Source organism: Trachemys scripta, chromosome 4 (assembly GCF_013100865.1).
Source record: "Trachemys scripta elegans isolate TJP31775 chromosome 4, CAS_Tse_1.0, whole genome shotgun sequence".
NCBI classification, from domain to species: domain Eukaryota; kingdom Metazoa; phylum Chordata; order Testudines; family Emydidae; genus Trachemys; species Trachemys scripta.
In genome coordinates, this window is record NC_048301.1 from 7,142,950 (window position 1) to 7,158,541 (window position 15,592).

The following is a 15,592-nucleotide window of genomic DNA, read 5'->3' on the forward strand; positions in this document are numbered from 1 at the left end:
GCAAAGAAAAGCTCTGCACACTTCCCTAAGTGTTTCCTGAAATACCAACCATGCTGTTTGGGCTGGCACTGCTGAAGTATCCACATGGGCTGGAGAATCACTCTGACACCTGGTGCTAGGGAGAAGGAGAAGGCGGCAAGTGACCGACTGATCTTCCCCGTTCACAGCTCCTGGATCAGGGGACCCTAGAGGAAATCCCTGTTTAGAATGCTTCATCTGGACTCTGCTGGTTTCTACTGGAAACCAAGACCCATAGCCCAGTTATACACTGTTTCTTTGTTCCAGGACCTAGCTGCCGTATGAAACCCATAGCAACAAGCTGCAATTTTCAGTGGGAATTTCCACAAAGGAAGGAAGCTATTCACCACCCTCCTTCTAGCAGTTGGACTTAAGGGAGGAGGAGATACTTTGGGCCCAATCCCTATTCCAGCGGTAGGATTGGACAGGGGGAAATTTGTCACCCAGTACCCCCAGGACTGGAAGGGGAGGCAGCTCATGCCTCGTCAGCTTGGGGTCCCACAATTTGTAACTCTGGGCCAGTTACTGACAAGGTCAGTCAGTTGTCTGAGCTGCAGATTCTGTGGCAAGGCACCTCCTCCGTCACTGGGCTTAGCATTTCCCCCTCTGGTGTGACAGGGCCTGGAGTAAATTAGCCCCACTCCGGAGAGTGTTTGGCTAGGTCTACACTGTGGGGGGAGGCTGGGGGTGTCAACCTAAGATACGCAACTTCAGCTACGCGAATAGCGTAGCTGAAGTCGGCGTATCTTAGATCGATTTACCTGGCTGTGAGGATGGCGGCGAGTCGACCGCTGCCGCTCCCCCGTCGACTCCGCTTCCGCCTCTTGCTGCGGTGGAGTTCCACAGTCGACGGCAGAGCGATTGGGGATCGATTTTATCGCGTCTACACTAGATGCGATAAATCAATCCTCAATAGATCGATCACTACCCACCGATCTGGCGGGTAGTGTAGACATACCCTTTGTCTCCCCCTCTGGGTTTATTTATCAATGTTATCAAGGTAGGCCAGCGGCAGACCCAAGGAGCACTCCTCCGCCAAACAAAAGAAACAAATCCACAAACACAAAACAAAGAGGGTACCTTTTCCAGCCCCCTCTTGGGGAGTGTTGTCCTGTTAGGTCCCGGGGTGTCAGTCATTCCCCATAACAGGCACTCAGGTTTGGTTGTTTTCCCTGTAGGGAGGAGAGCAGCCTCTCACCCTGGAGAAGCCTAGCTCCTGTCTAACACTAGCCTTGCGGCACCTCGTCTCTCACTCCTCTCTCTCACCAGAGGAGGAGTTTTAAAGGTCTCAGGCAGCCTTTAATCGGACTCATTGATTTTAGGGCCAGAAGGGATCATCATGATCATCTGTCTGACCTCCTGCACATTGCAGGCCACAGAACCTCACCCACTCCTGAAATAGACCCCTAACCTCTGGCTGAGTTACTGAAGTCCTCAAATCATGGTTTAGACCATCTCTGACAGGTGTTTGTCTAACCTGCTCTTAAAAACCTCCAATGACGGCATTCCACAACCTCCCTAGGCAATTTATTCCAGTGCTTAACCACCTTGACAGTTAGGAAGCTTTTCCTAATGTTTTATCTGAATCTCCCTTGCTGCAATTTAAGCCCATTACTCCTTGTCTTGTTCTGAGTGGTTAAGGAGAACAATTTATCACCTTCGTCTTTATAACAACCTTTTACGTACTTGATGACTGTTATCATGTCCCTCCTCAGTCTTCTCTTCTCTAGACTAAACAAACCCAATTTTTTCAAACTTCCCTCAGAGGTCATGTTTTCTAGATCTTTAATCATTTTTGTTGCTCTTCTCTGGACTTTCTCCAGTTTGTCCACATCTTTCCCAAAGCGTTGTGCCCAGAACTGGACACAATACTCCAGCTGAGCCCGTATCAGCGCAGAGTAGAGCAGAAGAATTACTTCTTGTGTCTTGCTAACAACACTCCTGCTAATACATCCAAGAATGATGTTCGCTTTTTTTGCAACAGTGTTCCATTGTTGACTCATTTTTAGTTTGTGATCCACTACAACCCCCAGGTCCTGTTCTGCAGTACTCCTTTCAAGGCAGTCATTTATTTATTTGTTATTTATATCTAAGGCACAAAAGAAGTGGGGGCGGGGCGGGGTGGAAACAAGACAGCCTTTTAGGCCTTCTTTATAAAGAAGCACAAGAAGATTTTTTTTCTGCCTTTTCCAGACCATCTTTAAGCATGTGTAGAATGTAGCTCCTTTCCTTTGAAATCAATGGGAGCTGAGCACTTTTGAAAATCAGGCCACTTTTATAGGCACCCAAGTGGGGACTAGGAGCCTAACTTTAGGCCACCGTGTTTAAAATTCTTGACGCAAGGGCATTAGAACAGCCCATGCAACCTTAACCACGAACTTCTCAGAGAGGTCTGGAAGGACATTTGGCTCACAGGGTCCTTCCCTGCTATCCAGGAGAATTTACATGGCCGGAGGTGAGCGGAGGGCTGTGGCAATCACCCCAGATTTCTTTCTGTGAAGAGCAGCCTGTGGATGGTGAAAGAGGAGTGGCCGATAAGCTTCCATCTCGCCATGGCCGTGTTCTCTGCGGATGGCTGTCCTGATAGTGCTGTCTTCCCCATAACTGCTGGACGTGCGCAGAGCATCCCGAGCTGAACGTTAAAAGCTTGTATTCTCTTAATGCCATTGTCTTGGAGAATCATGGGGACGGTGTAGCTGGCGTGCTGCCATTTATCGAGCCTGCCCAGAAACGGTGAGTGCCCTGGCTGCTGGTGAGCGCCTCGGCTGCAGCACGACTGGCCTCGTCAATTCTCCATCTCTCCAGTGGGTTGTTAACCCCAGAAGGATGGAGCAATGTTGCAAGGCTGGCTGGTGCTCAGAGCTCGGCAGTACAGATGAAATTCACCTCTATACACAAGGCCCGTGCACCACATAAGTCCTGCTGTTTCAGAGACCGAAGTGGGAGTGTCCAGGATCTGAGAAGGGGGAGACCAAAAACCACACTAACAAAAAACATGTTCCCTTTAGGAAGACCTCCAAACCGACCCCGGCTGGCACAGTTCCTATTTCTAGGCTTCCTCCTGATTGCACCCAGACTGCCCCTTAAAGGTGTAGTACACCCCCACCACAGGGACTGAAGTGATGCATCGGCATGTGCTTTGCCAAGGGCATTCTGCCAAGGCTGAATTTCATTACGGAAGAGCAGCACTGGGTGGTTTTGATCAGAATTTACATCATGTCTGAGCAGCTGTGTTCCTAACGGTACCAGAGGAGATTTCAGGAGTGGTATTCGGTATTTGGCAAGCCTGGCAAAAGTGTATTGGCCCCATCCTGGCATCTTTTATAGCTAGGGCCCTACCAAATTCATGACCATGAAAAATGTGTCACGGACCGTAAAATCTGGTCTCCCCCCGTGAAATCTGGTCTTTTGTGTGCTATTACCCAATACTATACAGATTTCATGGGGGAGACCAGCGTTTCTCAAATTGGGGGTCCTGGCCAAAAGGGACTTGCAGGGGGGTCACAAGGTTATTTTAGGGGAGTTGCAGTATTGCCACCCTAATTTCTGCACTGCCTTCAGAGCTGGGCAACTGGAGAGCGGCGGCTGTTGGCCAGGCACCCAGCTCTGAAGGCAGCACCCTGCCAGCAGCAGTGGATAAGTAAGGTTGGCAATACCACACCATGCCACCCTTACTTCTATGCTGCCACCGGTGGCGGCTCTGCCTTCAGAGCTCCCAGCCAGCAACCGCTGCTCTCCAGCTGCCCAGCTCTGAAGGGAGTGTCACCGCCAGCAGCAGCGCAGAAGTAAGGGGAGCAGTTCCGCAACCTCCCTTACAACCATGCGCCCTCCCCCCAACTCCCTTTTGGGTCAGGACCCCGACAATTACAACACTGGGAAATTTCAGATTTAAATAGCTGAAATCATGAAATTTATGATTTTTTAAATTCTATGACCAAAATGGACCGTGAATGTGGTAGGGCCCTATCTCTAGCCAATGAAACACCGTTTAATTTCTGAACATGTTGGTACCAGCTCTTGGGTTTTTATTTGTTTATTTGTTTATTTTTACAAGGTGGCTTTTCAGAAAAGAATTACGAGTGGAGCTCTGAAGAGGAGGAGGCTGTGAAGAAGGCGGGGCCAGTCCAGGTGCTCATTGTTAAAGATGACCATTCCTTTGAGCTGGACGAGGCCGCGCTGAACCGCATTCTGCTCTCGGAGGCCATGAGAGATAAAGAGGTAGTTGCTGTGTCTGTCGCTGGAGCTTTCAGGAAAGGAAAATCGTTCCTGATGGATTTCATGCTGAGATACATGTACAACAAGGTACAAGTACAGCCATGATGTAACTAACGTCTCCTTGTGCCGTCCTGGAGTCGTGGTGTGGTTCGCTGTGCAGGGTTTCTCATTGCTCTGGTATGACACCTCCCTCCCATGCAAACTGGAGCGGGGTCTGAGCCACAAGCCTGGATTCACTTTGGGGGCACTTGGGCTGCCCTCTATAATGGGCCCCTGCTGGGATTTGAATTCCCCGTGACAGCGGGGGAGTTTGGTTTCAGGTCTATATCCAGATCTGAGCTCCATGGTAGTCTGGGCTCCCAGCCGATGAGGCATTTTTCTGGAAGGCTGGTACCCTTCCCTAACTAGAGGGCCGGTGCAATCCCAGTGCATGCTCCCTGATGGGCGGTGCAGGTTCCTTTGATGCAGCCGGCAGGGCCCCAAGCTGCGCTGTGTTGAGCGGAGAACGCTGTGCGGCATTGCCCTCCGCTGGCGGCTGCCAAGGGACCTCAGGCTGCCCGGTCCTGTGCCAACTTCCACTTTCTCTGTACTCTTGCCCTGGTAGTGCGAGTCTTTAGGGATATGAGCAGGGGGATACAGCCTGTTGGATGGGGGAGTAGAGCCAGGAGGACCTCCTGGAAGATGGGTCTGCGGTAGGGGACTGCAAGTCGGGGAAGAGCACAGCCATCACCAGGAGCCCAAGGAGGAATGGTGTAAGTTAGAACAGCACCTCAGCTGTTCTAAATTCCTTCGGGGTCGGCTGGTGCTTGAGCAGGGACCCATAGCTGACTCCCTGCCGCTCCCTTGTGCCTGACCTCGAATGGGGCGTCGTGAACAATCTGGCCCTTAGTTTTCCTAAGTCCTGTTGTATACTTGCTATGGTGTAAGTGTACCACTGTCCTCTACTGGACCGAATCAGTACTGCTCAGGGGCATGCTGTCAGTACCATACTGCTGTTGAGAGTCTCTGTTAGCTCAGGTGTCGGGGCCTGTGATTTCGGAACAGGTGGATCTGAGTTCTTCCCAGTCTGGGTTCCGACTGGACCTGGCATGGATCAGCAGCAAGCGTGCAATCCTTGTTGGCCACTGCTTTGTCACAGTGACTGGGGAGGGACTCCTGGATTTGGGCCCATCCTTCAGATGCCTCTTCATGTCCAGCTGATCAAAAGAACTGAATGGGGAGGCCGCGAAATCTTTGCTTCCTGCTAGGAAACCTCCGGTGTGAGTAACCGTGGGATGGAGGCAGCACAGGTGAGAGAAGAACCCAGGGGCGCGGGCTGTGGTAATGCATTCTCTCCCCACTCTCAGGAAACCATTGACTGGCTCGGCGATTACAACGAACCGCTGACGGGCTTCTCGTGGCGAGGAGGGTCTGAGCGGGAGACGACTGGCATTCAGATATGGAGTGAACTCTTTCTTGTGGACAAACCGGACGGTAAAAAGGTACGCGGGGTGCCCGGTGCCAGCACATCCCTTTGTTCGGGGGCTGCCTTTGGGTTCCCCTACCCTGAACTCTAACATGGCTGCTCTGTTTCTTCCTAGATAAGCATCCCTTTAGATGGTCTTTGATGCCATATCACTTAGATCTCAGCAATTTCTAATGCATCCATTGCTACAATATCTAAGTCTCTATCCCAAGAGCAAGAACAATCTCTGTTACATACTATATCTCTACTGCTTTCAGGAGTCCCATGGCTGGTCAAAAAAGCGAACAGACTGTTGGGAATCATTAAGAAAGGGATAGATAATAAGACCGAAAATATCCTCTTGCCTCTATATAAACCCACACCTTGAATAGGGAATGCAGATGTGGTGGCCCCATCTCAAAAAAGATATATTGGCATTGGAAAACGTTCAGAAAAGGGCAACAAAAATGATCAGGGGTATGGAACGGCTGCCGTATGGGGAGAGATTAATAAAACGGGGACTTTTCAGCTTGGAAAAGAGAAAACAAAGGGGGGATATGATAGACGTCTATAAAATCATGACTGGTGTCGAGAAAGTAAATAAGGAAGTGTTAAGTATCAGGGGGTATAGGTATAAGGAAGTGTTATTTACTCCTTCTCATAACACCAGAACTAGGGGTCACCAACTGAAATTAATAGGCAGTAGGTTTAAAACAAACAAAAGGACGTATTTCTTCACACAACGCAGTCAACTTGTGGAACTCTGCCCGAGGATGTTGTGAAGGCCAAGACTATAACGGGGTTCAAAAAAAGAACTAGATAAGTTCATGGAGGATAGGTCCATCAGTGGCTATTAGCCAGGATGGGCAAGGATAGTGTCACTAGTCTCTGTTTGCCAGAAGCTGGGAATGGGCGACAGGGGATGGATCACTTGATGATTACATGTTCTTTTCATTCCCTCTGGGGCACCTGGTATTGGCCACTGTCAGTCTGACCCAGTATGGCCGTTCTTACGTTCTTATGATTCTTGGGTCCAGGTCCCTTGCAGAATACTGCTGCTCTCCTGTAGGACTGGCTGGAGAATGGCACATCTTCACTCACTAGAGGCCCAATCCAACACCCAGAGAAGTCAGTGGGAAGCATCTGTGGGCACTGGATTGGACCCTATATTGTGTGTGGTCATGCTGCCATATTTGGCTCCTGAGATATGAAATGAATGGGATTATTAAGGCAACACATCCCTGGCTACAGGAAATGGCTTTAAAAAGTTCCTCCCAAAATAAAGGCCCATCCCTCTTTGGGCTGGAATTAATGAAGCTTAGTTAGTTGTGTTCTCTTCATAACCTGGAGCCATCGGGAGATCAGAAGTCACTGGGGATTGTGTTTCCCTCTCTGTTCCAGTGTGCTTCATTTCTTCCAAGCCCGAGGCGTGTGTAGTGAGACAGCCAACAAGATCGTGTAGTCATGTTTTGGTTTTCTGCACCACGGTTTGGCACTGGAGAGCAGTTTGATTGAAAAGCTCCATTGGGCGCAGAGCACTAATTCCGACCTCTCTGCTCTGCAGGTTGCAGTGCTACTGATGGACACGCAGGGGACGTTTGACAGCCAGTCGACTCTGCGGGATTCAGCCACTGTGTTTGCCCTTAGCACAATGATCAGCTCAATCCAGGTAATACAGCGATGAATCTATGCATCATTCGCTGAAGGATGCTGGGTGGGGATTTTAAAAAACTGCCGCTATTGGCTTAACTCTACTGCTAGTCACTGACTTCTAGGGGAGCTGAGACCCACTGACAGCCCCATTTATGGGCACGTGATTGGAGGAGGATGTGAGGAAAATCTAAATTGTGTCTCTTTGCTGGAACTGTTCTGTATTGCAGCTATAGGAATCCTCCTCTAGATAATTAAGAACAACCATCTCTTGTATTGGATAGCCAGGGGAGTGCTACAAGGAGAGGCAAGCAGGGGCCTGGGCCCCCCAATAATCGTTGGGGGCACAGAACTTCTCCGGCCCCAAGGCTGTGGTGGGAGCTGACAGCTCCTCCCGCCCCGGGACTACAGCGATAGGAATGATGGTGGGAGAGCGAGCTCCTCTGGCACTGGGCCTCGGCAGGGGCACAGAACGTGCCACTCCAAAAGGGGTCAATTTTAAATTCCTGCGCACGTCCCCGTCTATAGCCCTGCTCATCCTGGGAGCTCCCAGTGCACCTTGCAAACTATGGGCCAGAATTCAAGTAGGTTCCTCGCCATTTTGACCCTGAAGGCAGGGCTGCCGCTGGCACCGGGAAGGAATGCGTTTCCCCTGCTTGAGACGTGCTCCAGTCCCAGATGGACCTGGCTGAAGTCTGTCAGGTGCCTGGGGCCCTCATCTCTGACTCAGTGCACCACAGGGCCAGGAACAACAGCGGGTGGCCACATAATCTCCCCCATTAACGTGGAGGGGCTGAGGAGGGATGGTTTGGGGAAGCGGCCATAGGTCGACTCCCATGAGCTGATGGTGTTTATCATATCGTGACACATCTCGGCATAGGCTGCCAGAGGCTCACTGTTCTAGCCCCTAGCCAGCCTGCCTGTGCAGGTGGGCACTGCCCCGGGGGTCCTGCAGGAGACCAAGCAGAGGCGGGGGGACAGTGCTAGCCAAAATGGTGCCAGGCTCAATACCCCAGATCAGGAGTGTCAGAACGGGGTGGGGGGGGGCAGGGGGCCACGGCCCCATCACTTTTTTCCAGCCATAAGGGCGAGCAGTGTTGGGGGAGGAGAGGAGCAAGTGGGGGGTGGAGTTTTGAGGGGAAGATGCGGGAGCAGGGCCTTGGGGGGTGGGGCGGCGTGAGGGCGGGGAGCTTGGGGCGAAGGAGTGGGGGCTCGGGGGCAGGATCTTGGTGGAAGGGGTGGCACGCGGGGGCAGGGCCATGGTTCAGGCGCCGGTGGCCCCCCCACTTTTAGGGAGCTTCAGCTGCTGCTGCCCCAAGTAATGGGAAACAAGACCCGCCGAAGTGCCTGGCCCACACCTCCTGGGGCCCCAGCCTGTGGCAGACTGCTGGTGCATTGTCAAGAGCAGAGAGAGAGAGTGAGAGAAAGAGAGTGAGTGTGTGTGTGTGTGTGTGTGTGTGTGTGTAACAGTAGGGCAGCAGCTGTTCTCCTGTGTGTTGGCTCTAGGAGCACCTGCTGGACGGGTCGCTCGTTGGGACAGGGACAGTCTCGTACTATGTCTGTACAGTGTCTTGCACAACGGGGCCCCATCCTGACGGGCCTCAGCTCTGGGCACTCCTGTAATACAAATCAATAATGTAATATTGGTTTTGAGTCAGAATGTAGCTAATTGAAAGGCCATTGTGAAGGCTGTACAGGAAGGGCAGGACATTTTAAGTCCTCTAAACATTTCCTTTTAAATACAGGTGTACAACTTATCCCAGAACGTTCAAGAAGATGATCTCCAGCACTTACAGGTAACCTCCTGGAGCTCTTGGCGGGGCAAGGGGGGGAGGGCAGAAGAGGGGCATTAATCTATCATGCTTTCATTGGTGGTGCTTGTCCTAAAACTCCTCATTTTGGCCTGCTTGCCTTCTGCACTGGAAACGTGCATTTAAAAAAATAAACAAAGGGCTCTCATCTGGTATAGAGGTTATTGTTCTGCAGTGAATGGGCAGTTAGGAACAGTCACGGGGGGTGGGGGGGACCTGTTTCCTCTAAGCTATTTAAGCCCATCTACTTTGGACCTGGTCCATCTAGCATAGAAGTCAATGGCAGAACTCCCATTGTCTCCGTGGGAACAGGAGCAGGTCCTGGCTGAGCCGGCAGATGGCGGGGTCAGCAAGGAGACCTAGATTTCTGACCCAGCCTCTTTTGTAGCTTGTCGGATGGCGTGTGTGGAGGGCAAACTGGGGCACAGACTCAGGGATGGAGAGAAAAGCCAGAAGATAAAACAAGGCAACAAAAGACCAGAGAGGCTGTTTGAATCCAGCCCTGTGGTCATGTTGTGCTTCTGCATCGGCAAAGTGGCGCATTTCCCGCCCTCTAGCTCTGTGGGTACCTGTCCCTCCAGCCTTTTGCTGCTGAACTCAGGAGGGCCTGTGGCTTTGAATTTCTCTGTAAAAATCAATTCCAAGGAAGCGGAGGCCAATTTCCTCAGCTCAGTCTTCTTCTGACACGGGGACTGAGATACTTCTATCTGGCTTTCAATAAACGGGGCACAAAGCTCTCTGGGGCACTTGAGTGCCCCGCCCCCAGACCTTGCTAAAAGCGTGCTCTGTACTGGATTGTTCTGCTCATCCTGCAGCTGCTTATTGGCAACTTCTAGCCACCAGCTGTGTTAGTTATAAATCCCTTGGTCTGAGGGAATTAAGGACGTCTGTGGTTCAGATATCCATTGTTTCATAGTTAGCTATCTGCCTTAGGGTTTTATACTGCCACCCTTCACCATTGTACCTCAGAGCAGTTAGCACCGGTCAGATCAATGTGCTGAGAGGGAGACAAAGATTATCCAGGAAAGACTCATAGGAGCAGATTGAAGCGCCCTTACTCCTCTGAGGAGCCCTAGCGCAGATGATGGGGCTACACCCGAGAGTGGAAGCTCACCATCTCCACAGTCTTGCCCATAATGAGTGGAAAGTTGACAACAGTCATACAGTTTACGTAGCACTGGGTGGCAGATTCTCCTTCTGGTCATTGAAAGAGCCCAGAGAGGAGGATGGATACTGGTGTTATAACTTCAGAAACTGGGATCCCTAATGGTGGCACAAATGCTGCTGGGCTGATTAAACTTTGGGCATATGGCCCTGGTTGTCTAGGGGCATGTACTGAGTGGAATGTTTTGGTAACGGCTGCCTCATCCATCCTCTGATGAAGTCTTTGGGTAGTTTGGTGTGCTTGGATTTTCTTATTGGAAAACTAGGTGAGGGGGCAGAGAAAGAAAAGCCAAAATCAGCCTGGAACAACTCCGGTTTCTCACAGGATGATGGTTTCTGCGTTGTTTTGGCCAGCCCAGTTTACAGGGTAAATATCTGCTGATATTTTAAAAAAAGACACCCTCTCCCAAAACACCTGCTCATTTTGAAATAACATTTGGGGTTGGGTTTTTTAGCATGTGGATCCATTTTTAGGGACTTGTGATGTAGTAGATTTTGCCTCTGTTAAGAAATAGGCCAAAGCTTGGAGAACCTCCAAATCTAGCATATGCCAAAAAAAAATCCAAACTGAAACCTGAGGGAGATGTTGGGGCTAATCCCACAGTCTTCAGCCAATGGACGTTTGGAGCACAGGCTGCAGCATTCAGTCCTCTCAGGGGGAATGCCTGTTTCTTAATCTCATTTCCATCAGTGTTCAAATGGTCCAAGGCTCCAGGCAGGTGACAATTTGGTGTGGATGGGAAGCACTGGGGGATGCCAGCGCACAAACCAGCAGAAGACTCAATCCATTTATACATTAACACCCCCCCCACACACACACACTTATTTGGCAACCAAGAATTCTATACTGAGATCGTGTACGCCAAAACTGAACACAGCTGATATTAACAGCAGCTTAATATACCTCCAAACTGCGAGCTGAACGTGCACAACCAAGCAGACCTTAGCTACAGCCCTGGAAACGGCACCGTTAGCACCAAACCTAGAAACCAAATAGTGACGCTAGCCCTTGCATGGCGCAAGACCAGCTGTACTGCGCGATAGACTTTGAAACTAAGAGTTCCCTCCTTGTTTTGCTCCTCGTTTCAGCTCTTTACGGAATACGGCAGGCTGGCCATGGAGGAAACCTTCCTGAAACCTTTCCAGGTGAGTAACATGACCTTCACGGCTAAGGTTATTCTCTAGCAGAGATTAGCTTTGAGAGGAACCTTTTGGCCTCGCCAGCAGGTGTCACTGCTGTTTGCGATACGGGGATCGAGGGAACCCGAATAAATCAAGGCACTGTGAGACCTTGCTGAGCAGAGGCACCAAGGAAAGGCGTCTTGTTCCCCTGCTCTCTAGCAAAGTCCAAGATCTCTCTGTTTTCCCCATGAAAGTCTCCCCAACCTGCAGACCCCTGGGCACTATTCTGGACAAGGCAGGCTGGGACTCCGGCAGAGCCTATTGGCCCGTGAGGCTTTGCTGTAATGACAAAAGGCCCCATGGATGGAATTCACCCCGTGCACCACTGAAGTCCCAACGGAGCCCTATTTTAAGGATGTAAGCGGTGCATAGGCCTGGGGATGAATTTCCCAGTGGCAGAGCACACTTCTCCCGCAGCACTCCAGCCCGGGGAGTGAGACAGCAGGAACAGTAGTCAGTGCAGTGCTTCCCCAGGGCAGCACAGTGTACCGTCCCTCGGCTGACGGTGGGATTCAAGGCACTGAGATCAGGCTGATGTATTGATGGATCATCAGCTGGAACGTCACTGGCAGCACAGCATAGCACACGGGCAGGATCAGAACACTGACTAGGTATAGACTATAACCCACTTCCGGGCTGTCCCTTGGTTCCAGTGGAATTTCTGCTGCCCTGCAGAATAAGGGGCCTTAAATTTAATAAACATTCTTCCTGATGACTGAGGCTACGTCCTCACTCTATTGGGGGAGAAGGGGGGGGTTCGATTTAAGATACGCAAATTCAGCTACGCGGATAGCGTAGCTGAATTCGACGTATCGGAGCCGACTTACCCCGCTGTGAGGACGGCGGCAAATCGACCTCCGCGGCTCTCCCATCGATGGCGCTTACTCCTACCTCCCCTGGTGGAGTACAAGCTTCGATTCGGGGATCGATTGTCGCGTCCCATAATTCAATCCCTGAGAGATCGATTTCGACCCGCCGATTCAGGCGGGTCGTGTAGACGTAGCCTGAAAGGGTAGATCTATGGAAAAGATCAATTTAAAGGCGATTCCGTTCACAGGTAAGAAACAGTTTTATTTGTACTTCCATTTCCCACTCGAAATAAAGCAGGCACTTTAAACGGAGAAAGTCGGAGGATGTGTCTCTAGCCTCTTTAGCTGGCAAGAGATGCCAGAGGAGTGAATGGCGCAGTGAGAGGATTACCTGCTTTCACAGGCCGCTCCGACTGGAAGCAAACGTGAATGAATAAATAAAAAGCAGATGCGGCGGGGGTGGAGAAGCTGATCCATCCGGCAGCTGCTACAGATGCTAATAATGAGGCGGTTGCTTAGCAGTTCCTTAAATCTGCAGCCTACCCAGTCTGTCTTTGTCTTTGAGCAAAGCCAGTCATATTGCCGTACTCCTTTGGTTCCGGCTCTGGGGGAGCACGTCAGTTGACCCGCTCGTGTGGCTGGAAAGCGGTGCAGGAGGTGGGAGCAGATTTTTGTAGCATTAGAGGTGGGGTGCAGCACTGATGTGGGGACAGAGGGCGGGATTTAGGAGCCCAGCAAAGGGTACCACTGTGTGGACCTCATAGGCTCAGGCTTCTGTAAGACATTGACTTAGTCCCAGGAGCCGTTCTCATTGTAAAAAATGAGCGCTATACAAAATGAGCATAGTGCCTATTCACTGGATAAAAACCGGTTCGCTGACAGATCACAAAAAGTAATTGTAAATAGGGAATATCATCCTGTGGGGGTCTTTCTAGTGGGATCAGCAGGGAGGGATTCTTGGCTCAGTGCTGTTCAATATCTTCATCAATGATCTGGAAGAAAATGGAAATTGACTACTGGTAAAACTTGCAGACAACACACAAATTGGTGGGGAGAGATAAATAAGGATGGGGGTTGGGCAGCTATTCTGCTCGACCTGGATCGCTTGGTAAGATAGGCTCATTCGAACAACCTGCATTTTAATGCAGCCAAATTCCAGGGCAGGCATCTAGGAATAAATAAGGTAGATAACCCAGATGGGACACAGCATCCTGGAATGTAGTGACACTGAAAACGATTTAAGGGTAATGGTAGATAATGAATTGAACACAAACTCCCCATGTGATGCTTTATGTAAGAAGATGAACGCAGTCCTGGGATGTGTAAGCAGGGGAACATGAAGCAGGAGTAAGGAGCTGGTGTTACCTCTGAATACAGCATTAGTGGGGCCATTCCTGGAGACAGTGTTTGGTAAGTTCCAGTGTCCACACTTCAAAAAGGATGTTGAAATACTGGAAAGGGTTCAGAAAAGAGCAACAAAAATGACAGAGTCTGGAAAACCTGCCTTACAGTGAGAGACTTCACAAGCTGCATCCATTTAGTTCCTCCAAGAGACGATTAAGAGGGGAGTTGATCATGGTTTACAAGTACCTACATGGGAAGAGATTTCTGATAGTAAATGGCTCTTCAGTCTAGCATTAAAAAACATAATTAGATCTAATGGCTGGAAGCTGATGCTAGACAAATTCTGACTAAAAATAAGGTGCAAAGTTTATTTATTTTTAATACTGAGGGTAAATTAACCATTGGAACAACTTAACCTAGGGATGTGGGAGATTCCCCATCACTTTGAGATTGTCAGTCTTTCTGAAGGCACTGGGGGAGGTTCTGTGGCCTGGGGTACACAGATGGTCAGACTGGATTACAGGGGTCCCTTCTGGCCTTAAAATGGAGGACTCTGTGCGTGAAGCTCTGGGAACCAGCGTACGTAAGGAAATATGGGCAAGAATGAAGTGGTAGCTGAGAAAAGCCTTGAGGCCCTGCTTAAACGGAGCTGCCTGACTGACTTGCTGCCTCTGGGAAAGGTGTCACTCTTGGTGTACAGCTTGAACTGGCCTGAAGTGCAACAAAGCTGGGGCGCCTCGGGCCACCGTGCTGAAAACACACAATGACTTCTGAATCGGAGTCAGAGTACAGAGCGTGTGTAACCTATTTGTGAAAACGGGTCTTGTTACAGAGGCGTGCCAGAGGATTATCTGAACTACAAGCGAAGGTGACTGTAGCATGGGTAGGCTGACCTGTGCTAGCATCAGTTTAGCACCGTTAACAATAGTAATGAGGATGTGGCGGCACAGGGTAGCAATCGAAGTACAAGCCCACTGGGGACCCTCAGTATGTTCTCTGGTTGCTAGCATCTGCTGCTATGGCTACACTATTGTTACCTATGCTAGCTAGATTAAAGCTAGTGGGGCTACGCCTACCCATGCTACAGTCATACCTTCCCTTGCTGTGTCGCCATAACCTTGGAGAAGGGTGTAGTCTGAAATAGACAGATACATACGTTTTTCACAGATTGTAATGTTCGTAGCAGTTGTCAATTTTATGTCTCACTTTCTCGCTGAAGACAATGCTTTATGGAGAGAGAATAAGGAGGGAAAGAGGTCTCTTTCTTGCTCGCTCGCTCTCGGTCTAATTTTTATTTTAAGCAACAGCCGTTTTTTCTCTGCATTTCCAATAAACATATTTCCAGCTATTGACCCTGTTTGTTCATCTGTGCGAGAGCAACCCTGGCATTTCTGCAGGGCCGTGTTTGGCTTCCGCATGCAACTGCCTGTCTCTCCAAACCCCAGTCACGTACTCAGTCGCTTAGGTACGTGCTGTGTAAATCAGATCTTGAATGCAGGACATGCCTTGAAAATTATTTTTTGAAACAATTGTAACTTGACCACATTGGCATTTATTTATTTCTTGAACAGAAACTTTGGCTGCCTCAATAAAGATTACAAAACTCAGTGCTTTCATATTTATCCTCTCATGCTACATATGTTTCTCATTAAGAGGCAGCTTGGAAAGATGCCCAGTCGAGGCTGAAATTTTTTTTTCAAAGCTGTTAATTTCCCATAGGATAAAACTAACTGTGGCTGAAGTTAGGGATCTTGTTCCCTTTGTGCTGGTTAGCAAACTTCCTTTAACTTTTGCAGAATATGCGCCTACCTATTGTTCTATCCAAATGCTCACATTCTAGGTAGGACAGGAAGTGCCCAAATAATTGGCAGTGCTTTTCAATCTAGAGCCTCAGCTGGCCATTAGATATATACAGGGCCGGCTCCAGGCACCATCTGACCAAGCACATGCTTGGG

At 49.9% G+C, this 15,592-nt stretch overlaps 1 protein-coding gene across 2 annotated transcripts in view; it reads left to right on the forward strand.

Moving 5' to 3' along the window:
- The window catches only part of ATL1 (atlastin GTPase 1), a 48,399-nt gene that overhangs the window by 12,526 nt on the left and 20,281 nt on the right, over positions 1–15,592 (forward strand). For both annotated transcript variants that reach the window (XM_034768885.1, XM_034768886.1), the window contains exons 2-6: positions 4,073–4,320; positions 5,580–5,714; positions 7,242–7,346; positions 9,073–9,123; positions 11,392–11,448. In XM_034768885.1, the coding sequence (XP_034624776.1) occupies positions 4,073–4,320; positions 5,580–5,714; positions 7,242–7,346; positions 9,073–9,123; positions 11,392–11,448 (596 nt within the window). The remainder of the gene's footprint in view (positions 1–4,072; positions 4,321–5,579; positions 5,715–7,241; positions 7,347–9,072; positions 9,124–11,391; positions 11,449–15,592) is intronic.